Source organism: Rhineura floridana, chromosome 1, assembly GCF_030035675.1.
Source record: "Rhineura floridana isolate rRhiFlo1 chromosome 1, rRhiFlo1.hap2, whole genome shotgun sequence".
Taxonomy (NCBI): Eukaryota; Metazoa; Chordata; class Lepidosauria; order Squamata; family Rhineuridae; genus Rhineura; species Rhineura floridana.
The window spans coordinates 286,623,036-286,637,314 of record NC_084480.1 but is presented as its reverse complement, the minus strand read 5'-3'; the positions used below and the strand labels follow the sequence as shown (position 1 = coordinate 286,637,314).

Here is a 14,279-nt window from a genome sequence, read left to right as displayed (position 1 = left end):
TGTGTGATTTGTACTATGATATCCATAGCCGAGTACAAAAATGTATAGTGAGAATAGGCCCCATGCATATTGCTCATTTTTATTTATCACATGCGTATCCTGCCCTTCCTACAAGAAGCTCAAGTCAGCTTTCTAAGTTATCCCACTTTATACTCACAACAACCTTTTCTAAAGTACCTTATATGAAAGAGAGCAACAGTAAGCCAGTCAGCTTTATAGCTGAAGGGTATTTGAACCATGGTCTCTCCACTCTGAACTGAACACTACTCTGTCTGCTTGCCCACTATTCAAGATTGGCTCTTATCTATTTATTCTTTCAATTTCTATCCAAGTTGAAGCACTAAAAGTAGCTCATTCAAATATACTAATTTTCCCTAGAAACGTGAAGCCCTTAAAATATTAGGAGGCAAGGGACTTCCCCCCCAATTTTTTTCCAAGCCTTTCCCCCCCAAAAAAAAACTGAACATTTTTGAACATGTGAAAGGGCATAGAATCTTGTTTTGATTCAAGCAAACCTTCAGTTTTTAAAAGTCCATGATAAATATGTTGACAAATCAGAAGAAGCAGAAACTGGTAATGATAGCTGAGAAAGTGAGAGTTACATTCCATGTAGTATTCATTGAGACGTCCCACCCCCTTTTCTCATCTGTTTTAAAGGAAATGAGCGTTTTCTGATTGTCTGACACTGTGAAGGACTGGAGGAGACATTAAAAAATATTCAGAATACATAATAGTTTTCTTTTATTACTATAATGTTAATGGTTTCTCCCATTTTCAGTGTCATTTTCCTGCTCCTCATAAACTAGCAAAATGAAAGATGTTGGGTTCGTTACAGTTCATCAGCTTGTAGCTCCATTCATAACAAAAATGTAAAACAGCAAATTGAATTTGTAATTATTCTCTGAATAAACTACACTTTTAAAATACCGAAAATGATAATTTAATGGTAAACCAAGTTACATGTAATAATGTTATGTTCCTAAAGTAACAAAGTAACTTTTGATCTGTAAAGGGTGCTTTTAAAAAAAAGTATTACAAATTTTTCATTTTCCAAGATTTCAATTTTTCCAGGAAAAAAAACTAGGGGGAAAATGTTTCTTTTAAATGGCTTCAAAATTTCCAGAAATGTTACATCTCTAATTTCCCACTTAGCTCAGTAATAATTAAAGAAGACTAAAGCCTAAATTAGTTACGACCTCTGCACATTCAAATAAAATTGAGATAAATTCAAATAGCACATTGTGGCATTACTCATCTACTTTTTCTGGCAAAGAGCTTAATGTGAAGAGCTGAGTGACAAAATATTTTAGAACAAACTATACGCAACTCTGAGCCCACAGTCAGAAATGTGGACAAAACAAGCCACAGGATATGAACACTGAACATAAACTCAAGGGAAAAAATTCATTTAAGACCTTATGAGCAGCTGCATCCAACATGAATTCTGCATGAATCCCGTTGTTCTCAGGACTTCTGTAATCAAATAGTGAATTGGTAAGGTATGTCATCCCTTTTGTGCTCAGATTTTCGCCACAATTGAAAAAGTAGGCCTTTTATAAAGAAAAAGACAGAAATTAGTGGGAACATAAAGAGAACAGCAAAATACAACATACATAACAAAAAAGAAAGGTTTTTTACTTCTTTATATATTTATTTGGACAATTTGGACAAAAATTCACTTTTATTTAAACAAAACTCTATGCAGTTTACAACACAGCAATTTCTACATTCTATAAAACACAATATGAAATGTGAAGAAACAATTTTCCCCATACAGTGATCTTGTTCACATATAATAACAAGCAGGAACAGGCAAGTGGGCTAGAGCACAGTAAGAAAATGGCAGCCTCTTCACTCCTCCCACACTTCTGCTGTTGCCATACTATCAAGAGCTAAGCCATGGTTTGGCTTAGCATTATATGCAAACTTTGGTTCATGGTTTGTCTCCTCCCAAATAAACCATGAGTGGTGTAGTGGCTAAGGTGTTGGACTATGACCTGGGAGACCAGGGTTCGAATCCCCACGCAGCCATGAAGCCCATTGGGTGACCTTGGGCCAGTCACTGCCTCTCAGCCTCAGAGGAAGGCAATGGTAAACCACCTCTGAATACCGCTTACCATGAAAACCCTATTCATAGGGTTGCCATAAGTTGGAATCAACTTGAAGGCAGTCCACTTCCACACTTCAGAAGCCAAAAACAAACCTTGGTTAAAGCTCACAGTTTGTTTGAAGCAAGACAAACCACAAACCACACATAATGCTAACCCAAGCCACAGCTTAGTTTCCAGTAACATGGCAGCAGCAGGGGCAAGTAACGAGTGAACTGGCTGCAATTGTCTAGCTCATGGGTTCTCAACAAGGGGGGAATTCCCCCCCGGGGGGGAATTTTAGGGTTCCAGGGGGGGAATTGGGAGCACTATTCAGCAAAATGTGATTTCCTGTAGATTATGTACAATCTGTAAAATTGTAGTTTGTTTTTAATTTAATCTGCGACATTCAATAAAGTTTATTGAATATCACAGATTAAAATCGATTCTTGAACATGCAGCATTATTTTCATTTGCAAAATTAAATGATTATTTAAAGACCAGAAAGTGCTCCAAGAAATTCTGTTATAATATAAACTAAGAAATTTTTCTCTCACGAGAAACACCACTGTCACTCGCAAAACGTCAACACGCTATGAGAGACTATTTTGGGAAGGGGGGAATTATATTCTGAACAATGGTGAAAGGGGGGAATGGAGCAAAAAAGGTTGAGAACCACTGGTCTAGCTGCATCAGCACGCTAGCTTGTTCATACTAAACCACAGTTTGCCTTAGCATTACATGTGAGCCAGGGCATTTTGACAACTGGTACAGGGTAAGCTAAAACAAGAAACCAAAATGTTTCCAGTACACAACTCTTGAGACAATGTATTTAACAGCTGAACAATGTATCAGCCTTGAACCATGGCAAAGTCATAGAATCATAGATATGATGGTAGCTTAGAATGTAATGAATAGCACTATCATGTTTCATTAGGTTGGTGGTGGCTGCTTTATATATTTGAGGCTTTGTGCTCAATTATGATCTACAGCTACACCAAAGTTTTACACTGAACCGTTTCTGAGACGGATTAGGCTTACAATGGGTATGAAAAGCTCCTCCTATACCTACTGAATAAGCGTTTTATGCTCCCATTCAAAGGCCCAATATGCAATATTTTTTGTCTTTGTCTTCAATAGGTTGTTTTGGCCAAAGGACATGTAAACATTATAACACCATGTAGCAAATCATGCCAAAGTTACTGAGATCATATTAAGCCAATACTTTGCCCTCAGTTGCATTGGCAGGAGGATGGGAAGACAGCATCCCTGTTGCCCAAGCAACTGAAATGCTTCAGCAACAGAGACATTTGCCATCTTACCACATTGCATTATATCATTATAGAGTTTATATCATGGTTATCAACTGTAGCAGCATAACTAAATCCTCAGCCAAATAACATTAGAAGACAACAAGATGAAAACAATAACAAGCCTATAACAATTGCACTTTAACAAATAATTTTCAAAATCCATCTCTGCTAAATATAGTAAACCAGCTGGTAAAAATGTATCACTGATAAAAACCATACCCTGCTTGAGAAACATGAGTTCAAAGTCTGTCTGGGCACCCCAAACCAGTGTTTTCAGAGATGGCGAGTGAACCAAATTAATGATTATTGTTCCAAGCAGGCCTTGGTGCAGCCTGATACTCGCATTGCCTTATTTAAATGTCTGCTACCTCCTCACCTATTCCATTTTAAGACTATGACCAGATACTCCAAAATCAGCCCTCCAAAAATTCCACCCTCCCACAGTCTGTTTACTGCCTAGCCTGATTAAGAATTCTGGAGTACTCAAAAACTAGTGCATTCTTTATGATGTTTTAGTTGGCCTAATAAACGTATTGTCCTACAGTGGATTTGGAGACTTTCTTATGGCCCAAAACAGCTACCTTTACATTCTTTTGAAAAATTCTAAAAACATTTTCTACCCACCTACACATTAGCATGCCTGCAATCTAGCAAACCATAAGCTATACTTACTGCATCATTTCTATTCATATTCTCCTCAAAATCTTTAATTCCCATAATTCCTTTAAGACAAAGAGCTTGGCAACCAACAAAGCCTATTTGACAATCAAAGAAAGACTCTCCACTCATGAGGACCTGGGGAGAAAATTTAATATGTTAAGCATGTATAAACAAACTGGAAGAGGATCAAATTTCTAGCCAAGAGCCAGCACATAGTTGTGCACACTTATCTAATTCTGCAAATACATCTATCTAGGTGAAATTAATATTTCTGTAGATTAATTTATATGCAGGATTATTGTAGCTAGGTATTGCAGTTAATTCAGAAGTGAAGTAGAAGAGCAAACACTGTACACCAGATTTCAGAATTCAGTATTTAGTGCCTACAGTCTTATAGCCACAGTCCAAAAATGGACCTATTTCATTTATTTTACTAATTCTAACCATTCAGTATGGAGGAATATAAAATCAATATTTTAACTACCTGTTCAAAATAATTATTCTGATGAAAAAAATACTAATGCCAAGACATTTACCAGAAAGAAAGAAAGAAAGAAAGAAAGAAAGAAAGAAAGAAAGAAAGAAAGAAAGAAAGAAAGAAAGAAAGAAAGAAAGAGAAAGAAAGAAAGAAAGAAAGAAAGAATACCTCAACTGTAGTTCCTTCTTGCTCCCAGCATAGTATTTCTTTGGATTTTACTTTCTGTGGACTGTAATAACTACTTTCAGTCTGCATTTCTGTGAGCTGTGTAACAACATAACATTTCCTATTAGCCAACATTAGTATTAACTACATATAAGCTATTATTATTGTGTAGAAAAGATGATGACAAATTAAATTTTACTATTAGTGAATATGATTGGGCAGCAAACAGGTGCACTAAAACAGCTGCAATACATTATCCACACTGGAAAATAACAACTTTGAGTTGAAATTGGTACAACTTTTTTTAAAAAAACACTGAAGCATTTTAGTCTCTCAGCTACATATCCAATGAATAGAAAAGTAAACTAACAGATACACAGGTGCAACTCTGTTTATGAACTTGACAGAATATGTAGAAATTACTATAATAGCATAAGTAGTAATTCACAAGATGGATCTATTAAACTTTGTGAACTTCAATCATATGCAGACACACTACATTTTGATGTATACTCTGGTCACCACAAATAAAGCAGCAAGAAGAGTTCAACAGTGTACTGATGACTATTCAACATCATTCATTAAACAAGAGCAAAGTAATGAAACATTTAAATGTTTAGCCTATCAGCTCTTAGCTCTACCTGCTCTGACATCTTTAACTGCTGAAATAATTCCTTCTAATTTTCTTATAACATAAAATTCCTAGAAGCTCTCATTACTTAGTTATTTCCAACTGTGTGTACACATGGTTGCTGTTTTGAAGCAAAATTTTATAAGGCAAAGTAAAACAGGATTTAAAAAGCCACCCTTCAGCTGTATGCAATTATTGTAGAGGAAAAGCAATTAATTGATTAAAAGAACTCAAACATTGCAAGGACAATTTTTGACATTATTAGGAAAACGCTACATTTAATTTGGCATGGTTTTTTTTAGCTGGAACGGTATCAGCTATTCAGAATGCTAATGCAGAAACCTGACCTTATTTTTGGCCAAAATATGAACCACAAATTAATTCCATACATTCTTAGCATTCAAGCAGAACAATGAATTCTAATGTTTTCCTTCTAAGTGTCACCATAATTCTCTTATACATATCACTTTATAGTATAAAAATATAAAATTCAAAATGTTAGGATGTGGTAAAATTATTTTAATGTATAATGCTAAATGCACAAGAATTAAACACAAAGTCAGTTTCAAGGTGTTCTAGTTACTTCAGCAGAGGATGTTGTTTACACTAGCAGTTTATTATGAGTTTTAGTGGGGATAACATCTGAACTAGAATGGGGTCAGTGGATTCCATGTTAAATTCTCAATAAAATCTTTTTTTAAATGCTTCAGTGTCCTTTTCCTATGGAATTTGGGCAAGCTCATCCTACAAGCCTAATGTAAGAAGTGACTGGTGGATCAGACAGCTGCAAAATAACCATACAAACAAATCCATGGATAATTGAAGGAAGAAAGTGAGTGCTCTGGGCCAGTGGGAGAAAAGAAAATTCCTCCCTCCTTCATCTCCCTAGCTCAGAACCTTGATCACTGAGTGTCTGTAGTAAATCTATTAATTTATACGCTCCTGTGACTGGTGACATTCTTTACCTGACCAATGAAAATAATAACTTATTGTTGGTGGCAGCTCGCTTAATCCCATCTCAGGGATGGAAAGATGCTGTAAATTATACAATGGAAGTGTGGCATAAGCCGGCCATATATATTGCCACATTGGAGAAAATGACTCATGAACTTAAATTAATTAAGGGAAAGGCAGCACCAGACTTCGCTGCAGTGTGGTGGCCATTTGTAACATATATGACATTTTGCCACCTTTCAGGGAAATATAATTTTGTTCGAAATAGTCAATTAATGGTAACTGATTAAAATAATTAATGAATTGTAAAGGAATTATTTGTATTAATTAACCTGGTACAAATGGAGATGAACATCCATATGTTTTTGGTTTTGCTAACTATATGAAAGATTGATTTGTGTATGTTTGCATATTTTTTCTTATTTTGTAGTGTATTATTTTAATTTCAATAAATTGTGTGTGTGTAATAATAATTTCCTGTGTAAAGAGTCTGCCCTTTCCAAAGCAAAGGACTGAGTCCCCCAGCAATGTGTCAAATTGGGGGCGTTGTTTGCCATTGGGCAAAATGGCGGCGGAGAGCCAAATTTCCTGAAGCCACAGGGACATTTTTGCACTTAATGTCGTGTCATCACTGAGCACACCGACTTCAAAAATCATTTCTGGTTAGGTGATGCCGTGGGCCATGCGAGGAGCTTGATCGAAAATACATCTGATCCCCGCTATAAGCAACAATTCAGCCACGCCTTCTGAAGACGAAGGCGAAATTGACATGGCGTGGGGAGGCCAGAAAGCGCCTAAGGGCAGGAAACTGACAAATGTGCTGTCAGATGCCATTTAATCAGATGAATATGTTTCTAAAATAAGGAAAGTGTTTGCAGCTGACTGGGCATCAGCACTGCAACCTATAGAAGGGGAAATTGAAACACTTTCTGCCCAATATAAAGACATCTTTATTTGTTGTACACCGCCCTGAGAGCTTTGCTATGGGCGGTATAAAAATTGAATTAAATAAATAAAAATTAAATAAATAAATCTTGAAAACAGCTAATGCAGCCATGATTCTAGGCCTCGGGCACAGTGACAAGTTAGAATGGCTTAAAATGGTGACTAAAGAGCTGGCGTTATGTGTAGCAGAATAGGAGGATTGGGCTCATAGAGGCAATATTGCCTGAGGAGGGTTCCAGAAAAAGAGGAGGGGGGCCAATATGCATATATTTCTTGTGAATTGGTTAAGCACCATGAATCAAGATATTGTTCTCACTGCCGATGATACAGAAAGAGCACACAGAGCACTTGATGCTCGTGCTAGACCATATGCCCCCCTGAGGGACATAATAGTGAAATTCAAAAGATTGAAAAGAAAAGAAAAATCTATAAAGCCTTGTGCAACCTCCATGTAATAAAATATGATACCATAGTTAACATATATCAAGACCTGAGCCCTGACACATTACAATGAAGGAAGCTGCTGAAACCTTACATGGGAGCACTCCAAGAAGCAAGAATTTGCTATAGGTGGGGTTCCCATTCAAGCTAGGAGTACTGCACAATGGGAAACATCTTAAAGCTTGCACAAAACGTCAAGCAGAACAACTTTTGCAAGATCTCTATTTAAACCCCCTACGTGAGCATCTCAGAGAGGAACGCAATCCTGCTAGCAATGAGAAAGACAGGCAATGGGAGCATCAAAAAAACAAAAGAGACAAGCGGAACAAGAAAATTAATCTAACAGGTCTTGGGCCAGAAAGCAATTGCAGCAGACACTCCACCCCAGATGTAGACGATAATGAGAAATGAAATTAATCAGGGCTGGCTCCAGGAATGCCGGGGCCCTTGGGCATCAGCTTGCCCTGGGTCCCGGTGTGTGTGCACGCACGTGTTGATGGCACACGTGCGTGCTATGCGCATGCATCTCTGCCATCAACTAAGATGGCGGCAGGGGCTTCAGTACCTTAGGGAAACCGCGGCCGCCATCTTCGTTAAGGGCAATGATAAAAGACAGCAGACAGGTAAGTGGGGTGGGCGGGGGGGGCCACAGATCACAGAAGGGGAGTGGAGGGGCAACTGAGGGGCCCCTTGTAGCCCCACCTGGCCGCCCTTTAGAACCTGTTTAAAATCTTGATTGCCCTACCCAGATTTAAATCTGTAATTTTACTAAAGGGCTGAGCCTGGCTGGCAGTCCAGAGTCTGTGAGTTCAAATCCCCACTCATGTCTCCTGGGTGTCAAAGGCCAGCTAAAGATCATCCCGACAGTGAGTGGCTCAGGGGTTATGTGCCTTGCCACCTATGCAGCCATGGGCAAGCTGCATAGTCCAAAAGAGCCCAGTTGCCCCCCAGCTGGCAGTTGTGGACATGGAAGGGGCTGGCTTGTGCAGCTGTGGCAAGCTGAGCAGGCCCTAGCCAGCTGGGGAGGACTAGCCTCAGAGGAAGACAATGGTAAACCCCCTCTGAATACTGCTTACCATGAAAACCCTATTCATAGGGTAGCTATAAGACGGGATCGACTTGAAGGCAGCCCATTTCCATTTCCCATATATTAGAATCCTAAATGGCAATTCGGTCATTATCAAAACCACCCCGTGGCAGGAGAGGACCTATCACTGTATATGGTCCCTGCTAACCCCCCTGATCACAAGCGGTATGAGGTATTTTTTGGCAAAACCTCATGGCACCTCACAACCAAGCAGGTGGCACCACTTGTTAGTTTTCTTGTTTTACTATTCTGCTTGTTATATGAAGTTGCTCCAGTTACTCAGAGTACAATTCCTTAGTATTTCGCACCAAAACAAACCATGGAACATTCTGCCCACAACCTCAACACTCCCTTCTCAAACACCATGACACAGTAACTAGATAAACTCAGAATACCCTCCTTAAATGTCAATGGCCTTGGCACAGCCATCAAACTCCTTAAAGGAATCTGGATAGGAAAAGAAATTTGTGCAGAAGAAACGTCAAAGGCCAGAGGGACAGTGATATTGATAGCAAAAAAATGCCCTTTGATAGTTTCTGACTCACTCACGGACCCGAATGGACATTATGTCATTGTTAATGGCACATTAGACAGCGAAAACATAACTGTGTGTTCACTCTACGCACCTAACACTGGTCAGCTAACATTTCTTCAAGGAATTCTTCACATCATTTCTGATTTCGACCATGGAGAAATAATTATTGGAGGTGACATTAACTGCTGCCTGAATGACATGTTGGACTGAAGTGGTCATCATAGCTCATTTACAGATGGTCCCAACATTATGTTCTTACTCACCCAGTGTGCTCTGATAGACACCTGGAGAGTACTTCACCCACTAGAAACAGACTATATATTCTACTCAAACAGAATTAAGATGCACTCCAGGATCGATCATTTTTTTAATCTCTAAAGACTTGCAGGGGAGACTCTTAAAAGCTGACATGGGGTAAAATCTGTGTCAGGTCATGCTCCAGTTTTGAGGGAGCTATCCAGGCTATTCCCATCCAGAGGGGCATTCTCCTGGAAATTCAATTCCAGTTTGCTCTCTCAAGAGCTTACAGTCATTAAACTGAAGGAGGTTTTAACTCAATATTTCCATGAGAACCTCAATCTGGATGTTGACATGTGTATCATTTGGGACACTATTGAAAGCTGTCACCAGGGGACACTGTATCAAAGAAGCTAACTTTCTTAAGCATGAGCGTCAAAAAGTGGTCAATTCCATTTTAGAGGATATTGCAGTGTTAGATCTAGAATTTAAGAGAACAGGAGACAGAATTATTGGCCAAACTCTCCACAATAAGCAAAGGGAAATACAGTTCCTTGAAACTGATAAAGCCTATGTGGCAATGGCATACACCCAAAAGCATTACGGTAGGGCTCTGCTTTACATCGCTTCGCTTTATGGAGCTTCGCTAATGCAGCAGTCTCAATTAGACGCAATTAGACTAAAGCCCCATTCATACGGCACTTGTTCCGCCTTTATGGCGGTTTTCGGGCGTTGCACGTCATTCTATTCAAGAGTTCCGCTTTACAGTGGTGTATGCTTTACAGCGGGGATCCGGAACATAACCCGCCGTATGAGTGGGGCCCTACTGTATTATGAATTTGGCAACAAGGGGTACCAAATTGTTAGCTAATGCCCTTTTAAAAAGGCACTCAAGAAACCTAATTTCTGGCGTTAAGGACAGATTGGGGTCTGTAGTTTTTGAGCACAAACGTATAAATGAAGAATTTATGGCTTTTTACTCAAATCTGTATTCATCTGACTCCCCTGAAGAACATACATTCATTAATTCATTGGCAATCACTTGTGGCCGAGTAAGATCGTCTTCCAAGATAAGGTCTTTAACAGTGGGTCCATAAGTGACTGTGGAGGCCAATTCTGGATCCACACAGCCTCCCACAGTGAGGACATAGGTTTCCAGATGGAAGATGGTTGCGATGAGGATTTGTTTGATGTGCCTTCCGCTTAGCTCATTTGTCCCATTCGCACTGTATTCGTGCTTCTTCAAAGTCCACAGCACCTTTGATAATAGCCAACCTCCATTTGGGATGTTCATGGGCCAAGACTTCCCAGTTCTTGATGCTCATGTTACATTTTTTTAGATTCACTTTAAGAACATCTTTAAACCTCTTTTGCTGTCTACCGATGTCCCGTTTTCCATCCTTAAGTTGGGAGTAAAGTAGCTGCTTTGGAAGACAGCGATCAGGCATTCGAACAACATGGCCGGTCCAGCAAAGTTGATGTTGAAGGATCACTGTTTCAACACTGGTAGTCTTTGCTTCTTCCAAAATGCTAACATTAGTCCGTCTGTCTTCCCAAGTAATTTGCAGAATTTTCTGGAGGCGGCGTTGGTGAAATCTTTCAAGAAGTTGGGAGTGGCGTTTATAAATGGTCCATGTTTCACAGGCATACAGTAAGGTCGGTAGTACAATTGCTTTGTAAATAAGCATATTGGTCTCCCTGCAAATATCCTGATGCTCGAACACGCTAAGCTTCATTCGGGAGAATGCAACACTCACAGAGCTCAGACAATGTTGAATTTCAGCATTGATGCCAGCTTTTACAGAGAGATGGCTACCAAGATAGGGGAAGTGATCAACGTTCTCCAGCTTCACACCATTAAGCTGGATTGATGGTGCTACAGAGGGACTAGTTCGCACCTGTTGATGAAGCACTTTGTTTTTTTTAATATTAAGGGAGAGCCCAAGCTTTCCATATGCTTCTGCAAAGACATTTAGGATAGTTTGAAGATCTTCCTCTGAATGTGTGGAGACTACATTATCAACGGCATATTGAAATTCTACGACAGAGGTTGACATTACCTTACTTTTTGCTTTCAGCCTACTGAGATTAAAAAGCTTTCCATCTGTTCGATATATGACTTCCATACCAGGAGGACGTTTCCCCTCAATAAGGTGTAGAATCATAGCAATGAAGAAAGCAAGTAAGGTCGGAGCAATGACGCATCCCTGTTTTACGCCTGATCCGACTCTGAATGGATCGCTCTGAAAGCCATTGTTGTCCAAAATTGTTGCTGTCATGTTGACATGAAGGAGTCACAAAATATTCACAAATTTATCAGGGCATCCTGTTTTCAGAAGGATGGCCCAGAGAGCGGTTCGATTCACAGTGTCAAAGGCCTTAGTCAGATCAATAAAGGTCGATTCTGCTCCCGGCATTTTTATTGAAGCTGTCGTGCAGTGTAGATAATGTCCACTGTCCCCATGGAAGGGCGGAAACCATTTTGAGATTCAGGGAGGACATCCTCTGAGATCAGCAGGTGTTTTGCAAGGATCCTTGCAAGGATTTTACCTGCGGTAACAAGAAGAGAGATACCTCGATATTTCCCGCAATCTGTTCTATCACCCTTCTTTAAAAGGGTGATAATTATGGCGTCCCTAAAGTCTTTCGGGATCTCCTCCCTCATCCAGATTTTTTCAATGAGCTTATGAAGTTGTTGTGTAAGTTCAGGCCCACCTTCTTTAAAGACTTCAGCAGGAATCTGTAGTTTTTAAGCACAATAGTATAAATGAAGAATTTATGGCTTTTTACTCAAATCTGTACTCATCTGACTCCCCTGAAGAACAACACATTACTTCTTTCCTTGATCGATTTCTGCCAAAACCTCTCTCTCCTGAGCCTCAGGAGTATCTGAACCAATCGATATCGGGCAAAGAGGTGAGCGAGACCATAGAAACTTTTTAAAATGGCAAGTCCCCGGGGGAGGATGGGTTCACTAGTGATTTTTACAAAGCGTTTAGGTCTGAACTCACTCCATGGCTCACTGAGCTTTTTAATCCCATCCTGCTGGGAGGTGATATCCCTGATTCATGGGAAAAAATCAACGATTGTGGTACTTTTGAAGCCAAAGAGGAACCCCCAGCAGGTAGGCTCTTATCACGCTACTGCACTTATTAACCAAGATGCCAAAATACTGTCCTCTGTGATGGTTAAGCACATGGACAGGTTTACAGGGCATTATATAAGCCCAAAGCAAACAGGGTTCATACCCAAACAAAATATTGCCGACCCCATTCATAGAACCCTGAATGTGATACAAATAACAAAAACACACAAACTCTTGGCTGCCTTAGTCTAGCTGGATACCTTCAAGGCGTTCGATAGAGTGGAATGGGGGTTCCTCAAAACTTTAAAAAAAAGAATTTTAGAAATCAGTTTCTTCATCTAATTAACCAGTTATACTCAGAATCATTGGCAGTGATTTGTAATAATGGCATGGAATCTTCCCACATAAAACTTTGCAGAGGGACAAAGCAAAGATGCTCCTTATCTCCGTTGTTATTTGCTGTTGTTACTGAAACCCTTGCTATAGCACTTCAAAATAACCCATAGATAGGGGGCATCCAAGCTGGAGGCTTGGAGCACAAAATATTTTTTTTTTGCGAATGAAGTACTCCTAATGCTTGGTCATCTCCACAGGGTAATTCATGCTATTCATGACGCCCTTAAAGAGTTCCAAATTGCAGCCGGGCTGGAAAGCAATTGTTCCAAGTCAAAGGTGCTCTGCTTCCACATCATTGAGCAAGACAGGGAACACCTTGCAAAGCTCTCAGGCTTTTGCTTATGCCCAGGGGGGTTCTGATACCTGGGGGTCATCATAACAAAGGATCCTGCTCAACTCCAATGCCGCAATTATTGCAGAGTAACTAAGGCTTAGAGTAATTGAAGACTTGAACAGATGGAAAGACCTGGGAGTGTCATGGCTGGGAAGGATAGCGACTGTTAAAATGGCTATCTTGCCCAAGCTTCTATTTCTCTTTCAAGTGCTCCCCATTGCAATCCCCAAGCAATGGTTTCAAAGATGGCAAAAAATTTTACGGAAATTTATACCAAATGGCAAGCACAGCAGGATAAGCTCCTTGGCAGTTTTTAGACCCAGAAGCAAGGGAGGCCTCGGTGTCCCCAACTTAAGGAATTATGACTCATTTCAGCTCAAACAACTCCTAGTGGTTCTGCTCTTGGCAGCCGCTCACATGGAAATTACTTTTCAATGGAAAAAAGCCACGAATTTAACCATGAAACGGTGATTGGATAGAGTATGAGACATAGCTCTCTCTGAAAAATTAATGCACCACAGCCATGCTATCAGAGACCAATCATACAGAGATAAATTTGATTACGCATGGTACCTTTTTTTGGCATATATCAATAGAACTTTGCCTACTGTCTCCCCACCCACTACTCATGTCTCTTTCTGGTGCAGTTATGTATTCAAGTCAGAGAACTAGATTTCTGTGACTATGAAGTAATGCGAGACAGAGGCATAATTCATGACTAACTGTAATTGCTCAGGAGAGTAAAATATAAATCTCCTAATATTTTGTAAACTAGGTAATTGTACTCTGTGACCTTGTGTCTGTTCATTTTTATTTAAAAAATTTAATTAAAAATACTTTTAAAAACACAATGTGTTAACACTTCCTTTACAGTAATTATTGTCCAGGAGGAGAGGGACACTCAATTAAAGAAATCTTAACCAGTTAATCT

At 39.6% G+C, this 14,279-nt stretch overlaps 1 protein-coding gene across 17 annotated transcripts in view; it reads right to left on the bottom strand.

Annotated features, from left to right (window-relative positions):
- The window catches only part of VPS13B (vacuolar protein sorting 13 homolog B), a 590,935-nt gene that overhangs the window by 495,012 nt on the left and 81,644 nt on the right, over positions 1 to 14,279 (bottom strand). For all 17 annotated transcript variants that reach the window (XR_009759752.1, XM_061603977.1, XM_061603987.1 and 14 more), the window contains 3 exons: positions 4,707 to 4,802; positions 4,073 to 4,195; positions 1,416 to 1,550 (listed from right to left, as the gene is read on the bottom strand). Coding sequence is in view for 16 of the 17 variants with exons in the window: in XM_061603977.1 (XP_061459961.1) it covers positions 1,416 to 1,550; positions 4,073 to 4,195; positions 4,707 to 4,802 (354 nt within the window). In the remaining variant the exon portion in view is untranslated. The remainder of the gene's footprint in view (positions 1 to 1,415; positions 1,551 to 4,072; positions 4,196 to 4,706; positions 4,803 to 14,279) is intronic.